General features: G+C 38.7%; 1 protein-coding gene across 3 annotated transcripts in view; it reads left to right on the top strand.

Moving 5' to 3' along the window:
- The window catches only part of map3k4 (mitogen-activated protein kinase kinase kinase 4), a 253,090-nt gene that overhangs the window by 168,486 nt on the left and 70,580 nt on the right, over nucleotides 1-14,024 (top strand). For all 3 annotated transcript variants that reach the window (XM_069932041.1, XM_069932038.1, XM_069932039.1), the window contains 2 exons: nucleotides 5,506-5,751; nucleotides 8,894-9,049. In XM_069932041.1, the coding sequence (XP_069788142.1) occupies nucleotides 5,506-5,751; nucleotides 8,894-9,049 (402 nt within the window). The remainder of the gene's footprint in view (nucleotides 1-5,505; nucleotides 5,752-8,893; nucleotides 9,050-14,024) is intronic.

Genomic DNA, 14,024 nt, shown 5'->3' with positions numbered 1-14,024 from the left:
GGTTAATGGTGAACTCTCCTGCCCCTCTCGCCTGGATTCTGTGGCATTCAGTGTAGTAATGCTGTTAAATGACAAAGGTAAATGACAACACCCTCTCTTTAATAGAACATGGAACATTACAGCAACAGTAAGGGTAGGGAGAGCTAGCCATGCATAAAGAGGAAACGGGTGTCTAAAATAAGCAGGCATCTAGGAATATGAGAAAGAAGAATTAATAATGGGTAATGCAGAAATGGCTGAGGTGTTGAAAAACTATTTTGTGTCGGTCTTCATAGCGGACAAAGAATTATGTTAGGATGCAATGGGAAGCGAGGACCTCAATACAATCACTAACACAAAAAAGGTAGGGTTGAGAAAACTCATGGGTCTAAAGGTAGATGTGCATTGGTCATTGATACAAGTAGTCACAGCCGTATAGCATGAAAATTGGCCCTTTGGTCGATTAGCCCATACCAATCAAATGTCCCACCCACGCTGCCTGAGAGTAGCTGCCATGAATACTTAATTACAGACACTGCAATAGTAAAAAAAATTATTACAAATATGTACATAAAATTGCAATACAAGGAAAAACCTAAACAGAGTTGGGAAAAAGATTTTAAAATACGAATAATGAAACATGGGAGGAACCGTGCTCAGGAACCATAAGTAATACAATAAATGCTCGGTTTCGTATGATACAATACATTTGGCTACATAGATTATATGTGACACCACAAAAGTTAAAAGAATAGAATTCAACAATATCGGTCAAATGTTTCTGTTGTAAACAAGAAATTGGAACAATATTACATGTAATTTGGACATGTACAAAAGTGAAAAATTTTGGGGGAAGATTTAAACTTAATATTAAATAGAATTACAAAAAATAAGATACCAAAAGATCCAGAAAGCTTCCTGTTCAACAATATAAAAGACAAAGAATTAGGCCTAAAATTAGACAGGGCTCAAAAAAAGATTTACTATGATTGTACTTGCAGCAAAAAAGTGCATAGTGATAACTTGCAAAATGGAGGTAATTTTAAAAATACAACAATGGTACATAGAAATGAATAAGTTACAAAAAATTACCTACAATCTAAAAGACAAATAGACTTTATTTGATCAAATTTGGGAACCATACATAGAGTATATTAGAAACCGCCGATTTCAGATCTCCATCTCTTAAAGTGATAAGATACAAATATGAAAATACTTAAATATGGAATTTTGGATGACATGATTTCTTCTTTTTTGTCTTTTGTGTTCTTTTATTGTTTGTTTATTTTTCTTCATTTATTTTCTTTATGTTATAGGGGGTGGGGATGGTGGAGGGAATGGGTTAAAAAAATGTCACTGTATATCTTAATGATGAATGTTTGTATATATTGTTATTGAAATGGTTCACGGTGAAGTATTAAATAAAAAAATCATTAAAAAAACATTGCATTAATAGCTGCTTCATCCTCTTCCTCTGCCAATCCATTCTGTACACCCACCATCCACTGTGTATGAAAAAAGCAACCCCCACACCTTTAGCCTATGCCCTCTGGTTACCGATTCCCATACTCTGGGCAAAAAACTCTCTGTATACACCCAATCAATTCCTCTCATGATTTGTATAACTCTATAAACCCTTGCCTGCTCAATCTGTATGGTGCAGGCCTTCAAATCCTGCTAATATCCTTGTAGATCTTGTCTGCAGCTTGACAACATTTTTCCTAAAGCACAGTGGCCAAGGCTGAACACAGTGCCCAAAATGGAGCTTCAATGTCTTATAAACTGCAACATGACCTTCCCATACATATATATATATATATATATATTCAGTACTCTGATGAAGGCCAAAGTGTTGAAAGCCTTTTTGATCACCCTGTTTACTTTTGACACTCGTTTCAAGAGACTATGTTCCTATTCTCCTAGATCCCTCTGCTCCACAAGACTTTTAGATTCCTACCATTCTCTAGGTAGACCTCCCAAAATGCATCACCACTGTATTAAATTCCATCAACCATTCCTCTCCCTGCCTGGCTAAATGATCAAGATCCTGCTCCAATCTTTGGCACTGTCTTCACTATCTACAATACCATACATGTTGGTGCCATCCACAAACTTGCTAACCATGCATGTTTTCATTTAAATAATTGGTATAAATGACAACCAGCAATAGACTCTGCACTGAACCCTGTAGCACACCACTAGTCAAAACAACCTTCCACCTGCTTTCTTCCATGAAGTCAATTTTCTGTCCATTCTGCTATATTACCTTGGATCCCATGCCTTTCAAAGCAACCTGCCGTGTGGAATCTTATTGAATGCCTTGCTGAAATCCGAAAATATCAGCAGCCTTCTTGGTCACATCTTCAGAAACTCAATCAGATTTGTGAGACATGCCCTCCCACTTATAAAATCATGTTCAATCACCTTTGTTCATTGAAGTGCATGTATATCTTCTCTGTCAGAATACCCTCTAATAACTTACTCACTGACCTGTGGTTCCCAGGCTTTTCCTCTTAAATAGAAACACATTTGCCTCCCTTCAATCTTGACACTTCACATGTACTTGAGGTTCATAAATCTCAGCTAGGGCATCTGCAATTTTCTCTCTAGTTTCCCACACTGTCCTTGGATAGATCAGATTAGGCCTAAGAGATTTGTGTACCTTCAAATGCATCACAAACTTAAGCACCTTCTCACCTATAATGTTAACTGTTCTCAGGGCACTACCACTGATTGCCCCAAGTTTCACAGTACTCATGTATTTTTCCACAATAAAAATAAGGGAGAAGGACTCGTTGAGGACTCTGCCCATCTCCTGTGGTTCCAACAGAGAGACTGACTGCATTGATTCCAGAGGGATCCAATTTTTCTCTTTAATGTACTTTAAAAAAAGATTATCTTTTAAGTTATCTGCCTGAGCTATCTCCTGTCCCATTTTTGTCTTGAATTTTTCTTTAGCTTGCTTCCCAGTTCTCGAAGCACATCCAGGTGTACACTTGACCCTTGCTTCTTATACATACCTCATGCCTCCTCCTTGCTCTTGAAGCGAGCCTAAATTTCCCTTGTCATCCAAGTTTGCCTGTGTGTCCCTTCACTCTAACTTGAAAGTGCATGAGCAAACTCATGAGTTTGAGGTAGGTAAGTATCCTGGAATGTATCCCAGGATACTGAACGAAATGGCTGTAGTAGATGTGTCTGTGATAATTACTAAAATCCTCTGACTCTGTGCTGATTGCAATGGATTTGAAAACAGCAAATATCGACCACTGTTTTAAAAAAGGATGTCAGAAAAGGCAGATAATTAATTGTAGGCTTAAAGTCTGTAATAATGAAAATTATCAAACTTATCATTAAGTAAAAAATAGTGAGACATCTGGATAGAAATTTTTCCATTAGGCAGAGCAATATGAATTCATGAAATCATGGATTTGTGATTGACAAATTTACTGAATTTCTCCACATATACGACTAGCACATTGATAGAAACGGACAGACAGATGTTTGATGTTGGATTTTCAGAAGGAGTATGATAGGGTGCACATAAAAAACTTAAAAGGCATGTAAAAAACATGGTGGCCCTGCTGGAGATGCTATAATGGCAGCGCAACTGCTGGTGTGGACCCAAGAGAGTGGAGAAACCGTGCTGCTCTGAAGTTTCAACCACCTGGTAGTTCTGTGCAGATGTTAAACAACCTTTTTGAAGAGCTGACAGTGTTTTAAAACTAAAATCTTGCAAGTATAGGTCTGTGCCCAAGATGGCTGAGCCTATGCTCAGCAGCGGCCAAGAGGGGTTGCAGACTCCAAAGAACTGTGGACCAGTGCAGGTCACCAGAAATGGGGAGAACACCCAAAGTTGAGAAGGAGTAACAGAGGGGATAATCCTGCAGGATGGTGACCACTGTGGCAGACCTGCGAGTGGCCCAGTCACTGAGGTATCCACACAAATGACTTGCGGTCGGGGGACCCGCAAAGGCTGCAGGCCTTTGGAGACTGGCTCACGGGAACTAAGTATCAAAGTCTGGATTTGAGAGGGTGCAGAGAGCAAGAAGGGATCCCGAAAGGCTTTGGGCACTGAAAGCTTCCTGATTGTGTCAGAGGTTTAGATCTAGAGCTCTGATTGCTAAAGTATCAATCAGAAGTCTGTGCAGCTATGGAGGACGCTGGAGGCAAATTCATGGATACAGTGACTCTAATAGTAGTAGGGTGGTGGTGAAAATATTTGGAATGGTCAGTCAAAGCATTGGGTATAAGAGTTAGGATATCTTGTTACAGCTGCACAAAGTGTTAGTGAGCCTATACTTAGAGTGTTGTGTGAAGTTCTGATTGCCCAGCCATAGGAAGGATATAATTGAGCTGGATCGGGTGAAAGGGTGCAGAAAAGATTCATGAAGATATTGCTAGAAACGGTGGGGTTGAATTGTAAGGAGAGGTTCAGTAGACTAGAACTATTTTCCCTGGAGCTTAGGAAGTTGGGGAGGGATCTTGGTCGACATATTTCTCTAGGTATTTGTTCTGAGGGGCAGCAAAAATAAAGTAAATAGTCATAGTCTTTTTTTCCTGGGGCAGGGGAATCTAAAACTAGAGGAAATGCATTTAAGCTGAGAGCCAAAAGATTTAAAATGGACTTAGCAGGGGCTCCTTTATAATATCAGGTGCTTTGTATCTTGAACAAGCTGCTAGAGAAAGTAATAGAGACAATATATAATGTTTAAAAGGCATGGAAAGGAAATATTTAGAGGGATATGGGCCAAATGCAAGCAAATGGGACTAGCTTAGGTTGGCAACTTAGTAGGCATAGCCAAGTTGGACTGAACAGCCTGTTTCTATGTTATAAAAGATCTGTGTGTCTAAGATTATATATTATTTAAGGGACTCTACCAAGTACTCCAACTATTTCCTTTTTAGGGTTGAAAATATTTTTCAACTATACAAGTGAAAGAATGTGTGGCATGTCTACATCTTGGCTTCAGATACTTAAATTTAGACATACATCATGGTAACAGGCCATTTTGGCCTACGGTTCGTGCGGCCCAATTTACACTCAATTTACCTAATTCCTGGTACGTTTTGAACAGTGGCAGGAAACTGCAGCCCCCAGGGAAAACCCACACAGACATGAGGAGACCGTACAAACTCCTTATATACAGTGAGGGATTTGAATCCCGGTTCCTATTGCCGGCTCTGTAGAGGTGTTGCGCTAACCGCTATGCCAACCGTGCCACTTTGAATTTCCATGCAAAAAGCTATTCTTTATTTGGTTATCAGCTGCATTCATTTTTAATCTCAAATAATTAATCAGCTTCCTTTTTTCTATGTAAGGATAGCTCTTATTTGCATGTTGCACTCAATGAGAAATAGCTAGTTATTTCAGGGAAAGTTCTTAAAGATCAAACATGGCATTTAGTAATTTGTCAGTTATTTATTTTTGATAAATCTATATCGATTTTTTTTAAAAGCTGAGTTTTTCAGACTGAAATTCTTAATTGAGCTTGTGAATTAACTACACTTTTTGCTTCTGTGTTTCAGTTCTTTGCTGTTCCAGAGCCCTTGAGCTGCCATGATTACCTGCCTGAATTGTCTCACATATCTTCCTGCACAGAGCAGAAGGGTGGCAGTGTATCATGGGAACAGTTGGAGGCCATGGAACTCCCATCCTTCCAGCCTGCTTACTTGGTCTTGTGTCGAGTTCTCCTCAATGTAATTCATGAGTGCTTGAAACTAAGGTTAGAGCAGAGACCTGCAGGAGAGCCATCGCTACTGAGCATTAAGCAGGTAGGCTGCCAAAGTTTTTGAATCATAGAGCATAAGGATTTTTACCTGATTTTTGCTTTTCTTGGAAGGGAATTAGTGTAATAGTGTTTTTTTCCATCCCTGTGGACATTTCTTCAGAAAGCTCATATTCTGTAATAGTAAAGAAATCTATCTGCTGGTGTAAATCATATTTTAATGACCGTTTCAAATAATTTTTGGGGCTTAGTGTTGACATTTTCCAACAAAGTATAGATGTCTTAATTTAGATTTCTTGAGTCATTAGAATGTAGGTATAATTGATTTAGTTCAAATTTAAGTATAATGAATCAAACAATGGAATGTTATGCATGGATAATTTATTTCTGCGGTATATTTTAAACTTTGCATGGTTTTTAAACAATACAATAGTTAGAGGGAAGATTTGTGAGAACATGTTAACTTATACTATATCTGCTCAACCTTAATATGAGTTCTACACCTTGACTTTTTTCTTGTGCAATGACATCCAAGAAATTGGATTTGTAAGTACTATCTCCTTAACTAATGAAACCTCTTTAAGAAAGAAAGAGAAGTAACAGATAGAGGAAATGTTAGAATGCATGAACAATGAATCACTAAAAAAGAACTGGGAATGACAATAGGATTGTGTGAAGTGTGACAGATTATGTTGTTTGTATTTTGGGAGAAAAATTGGGGCAGTTTTTTAGTGTAGGCCACATACAAACACTTCAAAACAGATCTCATTTAAAATACTGCAGCTCTGCTCAAGCCAGACAGGGCGGCTCCTGGGGGCCTTTGCAAAAACTTTAGGGAGTGCCCAAGAGACTTCACTAATGGATTGCTGTTTTAAAAAAAGTAACAGATGAAAGAGATCAGAGGAGTAGTTCGGAGCCGCAGGCTGTCTGGAGTGCAGCTTGGTGTCTTAAGAGGGTCATGTGGTTTTGCAAGCAGAGAGAGTCAAATAGGCTTTTTCTCAGAGAGAGAGAGAGAAAGATCAGTTCTGAAGTGCTACAGTCAGCAGGAGCAGCTGGGAGCAGGACAAACTGGAAAGCTTGTGGGAAAAACCCCATTTGGAAGACAGGTTGTGAGTGCTTAGTTCATTCTGGTCAAAGCCCTTGTGGTTCATGCAAGAGGAGAGGACTGGCTGCCTTAATGTTTTACTTGAAATAAAAGAAACAAAAAAGGAACTCTGTGGTGACCTGGAAGAAAGAGGTTACCCCATCTGGAAAACCCTGATGGGGCAAGTTTCTTCCGCAAGACACTGACGTGGCTGATTAACGGGGGTCAGTTTGGGTCAGAATTTCTCTCTGAAAACCGACAAGAACCTTCCTGAGCGGTCGACATTTACCTTTCAAGCACCAAAGCCTGGAGAGCTTCATAAAAGTTAAATTCTGTGCACAGTATAAGAATTGCCTGCACCCAGCAAACTTGGAGGAATGAGAAGTGAGATTGGACTGTGAATCAAAGAACTTTTCTGAACTTACATACACATTACATACACATGCGCTTAGAATTAGAAGGGGGTTAAGTTAGGTTAGTTAATAGTAATAAGTTAAAGTTTGATCCTGTTTTCATGTTTAAAGACCATTAAAAGCAACTTTTGTTTCAGTAACCATTTGTCTTAGTGAATATCTATTGCTGCTGGGTTTTGGGGTCCCCTGGGGTTGTAACAGAAGAGAGCAATGAAAATAGAAAGTATTTTTAAATAATTGCACTATTTCATCAAGATCAAGATCCCCAGTGGGCAGCCCAGCAATTTATTTATTTATATATATATAATGTGTGTGTGTGTGTGTGTGTATAATTTATACGTATATATAAATGACTTGGATCATAATGTCGGTGGGTGGGTTAGTAAGTTTGCAGACGATTCAAATATCGATGGAGTTGTGGACAGTATATAGGGCTATCATAGGATAAGCAGGATGTAGAGCAGTTACATTTATGGGTGGAGAACTGGCGGATGCAGTTTAGATTGAGCATGAGGTGAAGCACTTTGGAAGGTCAAATGTAGGGGGAAGAATAGAGATAATGGCAGCACCCTTAAAGGATTGATGTAGAGAGGATTTGGACATCTAAGTCTATAAACTCTCTGAAAGTGGCTTCCTTAGTAAATAGGCATGGTTGCCTTCATTGGTTAAGATGTTTAGTATAAGAGTAAGAAAATTGCATTGTAGTTATATAAAACTTCGGTATGGCCAAACTTGACAATAGCATTTATTGTCCTCAGGAAGATACGGTACAGCAGAAATATCTCGTCAATGTCTCAACAGCTGCGATACATTCTGTTACATTTGTGGCGTGTATACGCTTAATGCTAAAATCAATAAAGTTAATCCACTTCTTACATGATACAGCAAATCTGAAATTATCTTTGTGTTCAGTAGAAGTTGTCTACGTTAACCCCAATTTTTTTCAGGAAGCAAACCTTTTTCCTGAGATCAGTAATGGTATAGTTTTAAGGTTTGAGGTAGGAGATTTATAAGTGATTTAGAAATGTGTTTACTTTTACAAAGTAATTGATATCTAGGACATGCTGCCAGAGATGTGGTGAAGTTGGATACAATTGCCATATTGAAGAAGAATTTAGACAGACACTTGAATACACAAGAGGTAGAAGGGTAGGGTCCTAGTGTGGGCACATACAATTAGTGCAGATGGACAAAAGGGCTGAAGGGCCGATTTTCTATGTTTGTGACAACTAATGATTCTAATCAGTGTTCATTTCACCTCCAAATTTTATTTCAACCTTTTTGATCTTTTTGAAGTTGTTTAGCTGACATTAAGTGGTTATTAATTCAAAGTAATTATTTTGTTACGGTGTGAATAATATGCATCAATGATCTATTTTTCAGTATGCTTCCACTTGTACATTGGTATCTCATGTTAATGCCAACAGCATATTGCATTATGGTGTAGGCTTGATGATCAAGTGTGACCTGCCAGTTGGTATTTATCTACCACCAGCCAGAAATCAACTTTTCGAAATAGCTCAGTTTGAAATTCTTTTAATGTTAATTTAATCTTAAAAATTCAGTGCCATAGTTGTATTAATTATTGTGGCCCCTTCAGTAATGGTGCAGCCTTTGCCAGTAAACTCTTCAATATCTGATCTTGACTATAAATTTACAAATGCTTCATGTGAAGGCTATTTGTATTACAGCTGGTCCGAGAATGCAAAGAAGTGCTGAAAGGTGGCCTACTCATGAAGCAATATTATCAGTTTATGTTGCATGGGATAATTGATGATTTCCAGAGGCAGCAGAAGGTTGACAGTAATATTGATGAATTTGAGGAAGATCTACATAAAATGTTGATGGTGAGTATTTTAAGGATTAAAGCTTTTTTTTAGAATCTCTGCATAGATGCACTGCATCAAAATCTACCTAATGAAAGGTTAGGAAGATTCCTGGATTTAGAAGAATGAGAGGTGACCTTACTGAAATATTTAAGATCCTGAGGAAGTGATATGTTAAATACTGTGAGGATGTTTGGAGGCAATCTAAAAAAAATTAGGATAGGGCATCGCCTATTGAAAGGTGATGAAAATCTCTGGATTTTACTTGGAGCATTGGACATAGATTTTCACCACTACACAAGGAAGTAATACATGATATGTTCAGGCTTGATGAATGCTGGAGCTGACCCGAGGGGCTTTAAGGCTCCTCATGCTTCTATTTCTTGGAGTTTTAATTCACATGATTATTTAAAACCTGCATTTTACAATAAACTTGAAATGTGTTTTCTTGAATCCAAAGTGGCATACCAAATAAAATAGTTAAAGCATTAGCTGTGCTTGAATTTAGATTCTATAGCAGGAATGAGGAACCTTGCTGATTCAATTTAATTTCATTCTTTTCTTCTTTTTCTTTGGCTTGGCTTCGCGGACGAAGATTTATGGAGGGGGTAAATGTCCACGTCAGCTGCAGGCTCGTTTGTGGCTGACAAGTCCGATGCAGGACAGGCAGACACGGTTGCAGCGGTTGCAGGGGAAAATTGGTTGGTTGGGGTTGGGTGTTGGGTTTTTCCTCCTTTGTCTTTTGTCAGTGAGGTGGGCTCTGCAATCTTCTTCAAAGGAGGTTGCTGCCCGCCGAACTGTGAGGCGCCAAGATGTATGGTTTGAGGCGATATCAGCCCACTGGCAGTGGTCAATGTGGCAGGCACTAAGAGATTTCTTTAGGCAGTCCTTGTACCTCTTCTTTGGTGCACCTCTGTCACGGTGGCCAGTGGAGAGCTCGCCATATTCTTTTACATATTGAGTTAATATACATCATGCAGGTTATGAAACTGCTTGTCAATGGTTTCAAATGGAGAAATTGGTTCCTTCTGTCATTTTTTTTTAAAAAGAATGCATTTATTTTAAGCAATGCTCTTGAAATGTTAATATAATTTACCAGATAGTGTGACTGAATAGGATTAAGATAGCAATGAAGATGTATGTTCATAGTTTGAATTTCAAGCACCTAAATTGTTATCAATTGTAAAATTGTATTTCATTTTTATTGTTTTTGTGAGCTTTGAGAACATATTGAAATGTCACAGGCTAAAATTCAAAGCAATAAAACACATTACAGGAAAGATAAATACAATGCCGAAAATGGGATATAGACACAAACAAAAAGAAGGTAAATTTTACTTTATAAGCAAATTAAATCTGCCAAATATCCTGAATATTTCTTGCACTGAGAACCATAGACTATAATATTGCAATTGCAGGACACATTGGTTTTCCTTTCCTTATTGTATTTCAATTTATACAGTCAATTGTGATATCCACACAGTAAGAACATAAGGATATAAGAAATAGGAGCAAAATAGGCCATCTGGCCTGATCTGCCTTGAATAAGATCGATAACTCCACTTATCACCTTTTCTATGTAACCCCTTATTCCCATTCTATGCAAACATCTAACTATGCCTTAAATATATTCAATGAGCCAGCATCTACTGCTTCATCAGGAAGAGAGTTCCACTCTCTGGAAAAAAGCAGTTCCTTCTCATCTCTGTCCTAAACCTGCTGCCCTGAATCTTCAGGTTATGTGTTCCCAAGTCGTAGTTTTGTCTAGAAGCAGATGCAATTTGTTTGCCTTTATTTTATATGCCCTTTCATAATTTTATATGTTTCATTAAGATTCCCTCATATTCTTCTGAATTTCAGCAAATATTGTTTCAGTAGACACAGTCTGATCTCATAAGTATCTCTGGAATCAACCTAATGAACCTCCTGTGCACTGCCTCCAAAGCTAATACGGTAAAATCCGTGGTATCTGGCACCTATGGGGATTGTTAGATGCCAGATAAGTGTATTTTCCGGTTGCTTGAGGTTGCATATTCCGTGATTGGCAAACTAATGGCAAGGCACTCAAATTTTAAACATCCATATTATTTTCTGCAATTTTTTATGCTGGTTGGTTGAAGCTGCCGGTTGCTTGAATTCTGGGTCACGGATTTGACTGTATATCCTTTCTTAAATAACAAGATCAGAACTGGATATAGTACTCCAGGTGTGGCCTCAACAGTACCCTGTACAGTTGCAGCAAATCTCCCTGCTCATAAACTAGCAATGAAGGCAAACATTCCATTTGCCTTCTTAATTAACTTTTACATCTGCAAACCAACCTTTTTAATTCTCGCACAAGTTCCTCTGCACAACAGCATTCTGCAATTTTTCACAATTTAAATAAAAATCTGATCTACTGTTTTTCTTTCCAAAGTGGATTACCTTATATTTACCAACATTGTACTCCATCTGCTAGACCTTTGGTCAATCAACCTATCCTCTATCTCTGCAGACTCTCTCAACATCCTTTGCATAATTTGCTTTTCCATTCCACAAACTTAGATACACTGCAGTTAGCCCCCTCTTCCTAATCATTAATGTATATAGTGAGCAGTTGTGGGCCAAGTGTCAACCCCTGCACTCACCATTATCCTAAAAGCTTTGCCTTTTATAAGTTAACCCATCCTTTATCCATGCTAATACATTATACTCAACACCATTTATCCTTATGGATAAGTATTTATGTGCACTTCATTGAACAACTTATGGAAATCTGTCTATACAATATCTCAATTCTCAATGAACTTCAATAAATTTGTCAAACACGAGTTGCCCTTCCTGAATCAATGCTGCATCTGCCTGATGGAAAAATTTCTATCCTGATGTCTTGCTATTTCTTCCTTAATGTAGCTTCAGGCATTTTCCTTCCTACAGATGTTGAGTAAAGCTGCCTTTTGACTGCACATCCCTTGTTAAACGATGTCATGATATTTGCTATCTCCCGATAGGACAGGGCCTGCCTCGAGAATTTCGGTAAATTACAACAAATGCATCTTTTCCTGCCAGTAGATCATGGCATCAACAAGGACTGGATTCCCTTTGTCCTCACCTACCGCCCCAGCAGCCTCCAGATCCAACATGTCATCCTTCGCCATTTCCACAACCTACTGTGTGATCCCACCACCTATCTTACCTTCTCCCCTCTTTGCCTCCCCACCAATCAGCCTCTTGGCACCTACCCCTGTGACTGCACTTATGCCCGTATCTCCTCCTCCATCACTATTTGAGTCCCCAAACAGTCCTTCCAAGTGAAGCAATACTTCACTTGTGAATCTGCAGGGGTCATCTACTACATCAGGTGGTCTGTTGTGGTCTCCTCTGCATCAAAGAGACTTGACGCAGACTGGGAGATAGCTTTGTTGAGCACCTCAGCTCTGCCAGCTGCAATAGCGGGGATCTCTCAGTGCCCACCCGTTTCAATTCTCCATCCCATTCCATTGCTGAAATGTCTGTCCATGGACTCGTGCACTGGCTGACTGAGACCATATGCAAATTGGAGGATCAACACCTCATATTCCATCTGGGAACCCTCCAACTAGAGTTCTCTGGTTTCCGTTAACCTCTTTTTCCAACTGTCTCCTTTCTTTCATTTGCATTCACAAAACCTCCCCTCCCCCGATCAATACTTACCTTTCTTCTGTCATCCTATTCATGTCCAATTATCACCTTTTATCTGTTTACCTGTGGTCCTCCCCTACCCTTTCTTCCCTTCTCCTCCAGCCTTCTTATTCAGGTGTCTGTCTGCTTTTTGTTTATACCTTGAGAAGGACTTAGGCCTGCAAGATCTACTGAGTACCTCCAGTATTTTTATGTTTTTACCTGTAGTTATACTAGTTTGCTTATCACTACCTCGTTTTATAATAGCAAATTTATTGAAGTTCTCAGACCCTTTGTATTGTGAACATGTTAGAGGTATCTTCAACCTTGAAAACAAGATACAATATAGATATTCATACAATAGTCATTCAAGGCCTCATCCATGTCCGCATAGCCCATTATTTAGTATCTATTTTATATTTTATTATTTACTTTCATAATTTATTTTCTTTTTTTTATTGCTTCCTCAGTGGTTCTTTGTTGCTTTATAAAGTTTTTCAATCTTCCAGCTTCTTACTACGCTTGGCGATTTTATGTATGAGTTTTTAATTTGATGCATTCCTTTATTTCTTTGGTTATCCAAGGCCGATTCTCCCTACCCTTATTGTCCTTTTAACTGGAATGTACTTTTGTTGAGGATGAAAAATCTCTTTGAAAGTCTACAACTGTTCCTCAACTCTCCCACAATATATTCTGAATTGGGTAAGGTGATAAATAATTTCCTTGTCATTTCGTCCTGATTGGAAAGCAGTGACTGAAGCAAGGTTGCAAATGTGCGAAGAAAGGACAGTTTCTGTTACTTTTCCAAAATAGTCCTGAGCAGTTGTAATTGTTAGCAGCAGTTTATTGCTAGGCCCTCCATATACACAGCCTGTGTGCTCGGAAAGATGAAATAAATTATTGCAGCACCTTCATTCTGTTGTGGCTGCGATCTAGTCTCATCAAAAACTTGGATCTTTATGACCTGTGTAATAGGGTTGGCATTGTACTCCCTGAGCCATTGATGTGGTTTAACAATGTATATTTTTTCTCATATTTTTCTGTGTCTCAGAAGACAAAACCATAAGCTTAATTTTAAGAACTTGTTTATATTAAGAGATGAGGCTCAGACCATGCATATTCTCCAAGACTAAGGCTACTTGTTTCCACCTCCATGACATCATCGATATCTGGCTCAAATTAACTGCTGTGGAATCCCTCATCCATTCCTTTGTAGCTTTTGGCTTGACTAATGCAATCCTTTCCTGGCCTCTGTCCTACCTTTAATCCTGCATAAATTTGACTTCAAAATTTTCCATGTCTTCCAGCTTCTCTGCCCCTAAAGCCTCCAAGCTCTGAGCACATCTCCAACACTGGT

The sequence above is a fragment of the Narcine bancroftii genome, chromosome 4 (assembly GCF_036971445.1).
Source record: "Narcine bancroftii isolate sNarBan1 chromosome 4, sNarBan1.hap1, whole genome shotgun sequence".
Taxonomy (NCBI): Eukaryota; Metazoa; Chordata; class Chondrichthyes; order Torpediniformes; family Narcinidae; genus Narcine; species Narcine bancroftii.
The sequence above is the reverse complement of the archived record's forward strand: the minus strand, read 5'-3'. Positions and strand labels throughout refer to the sequence as shown.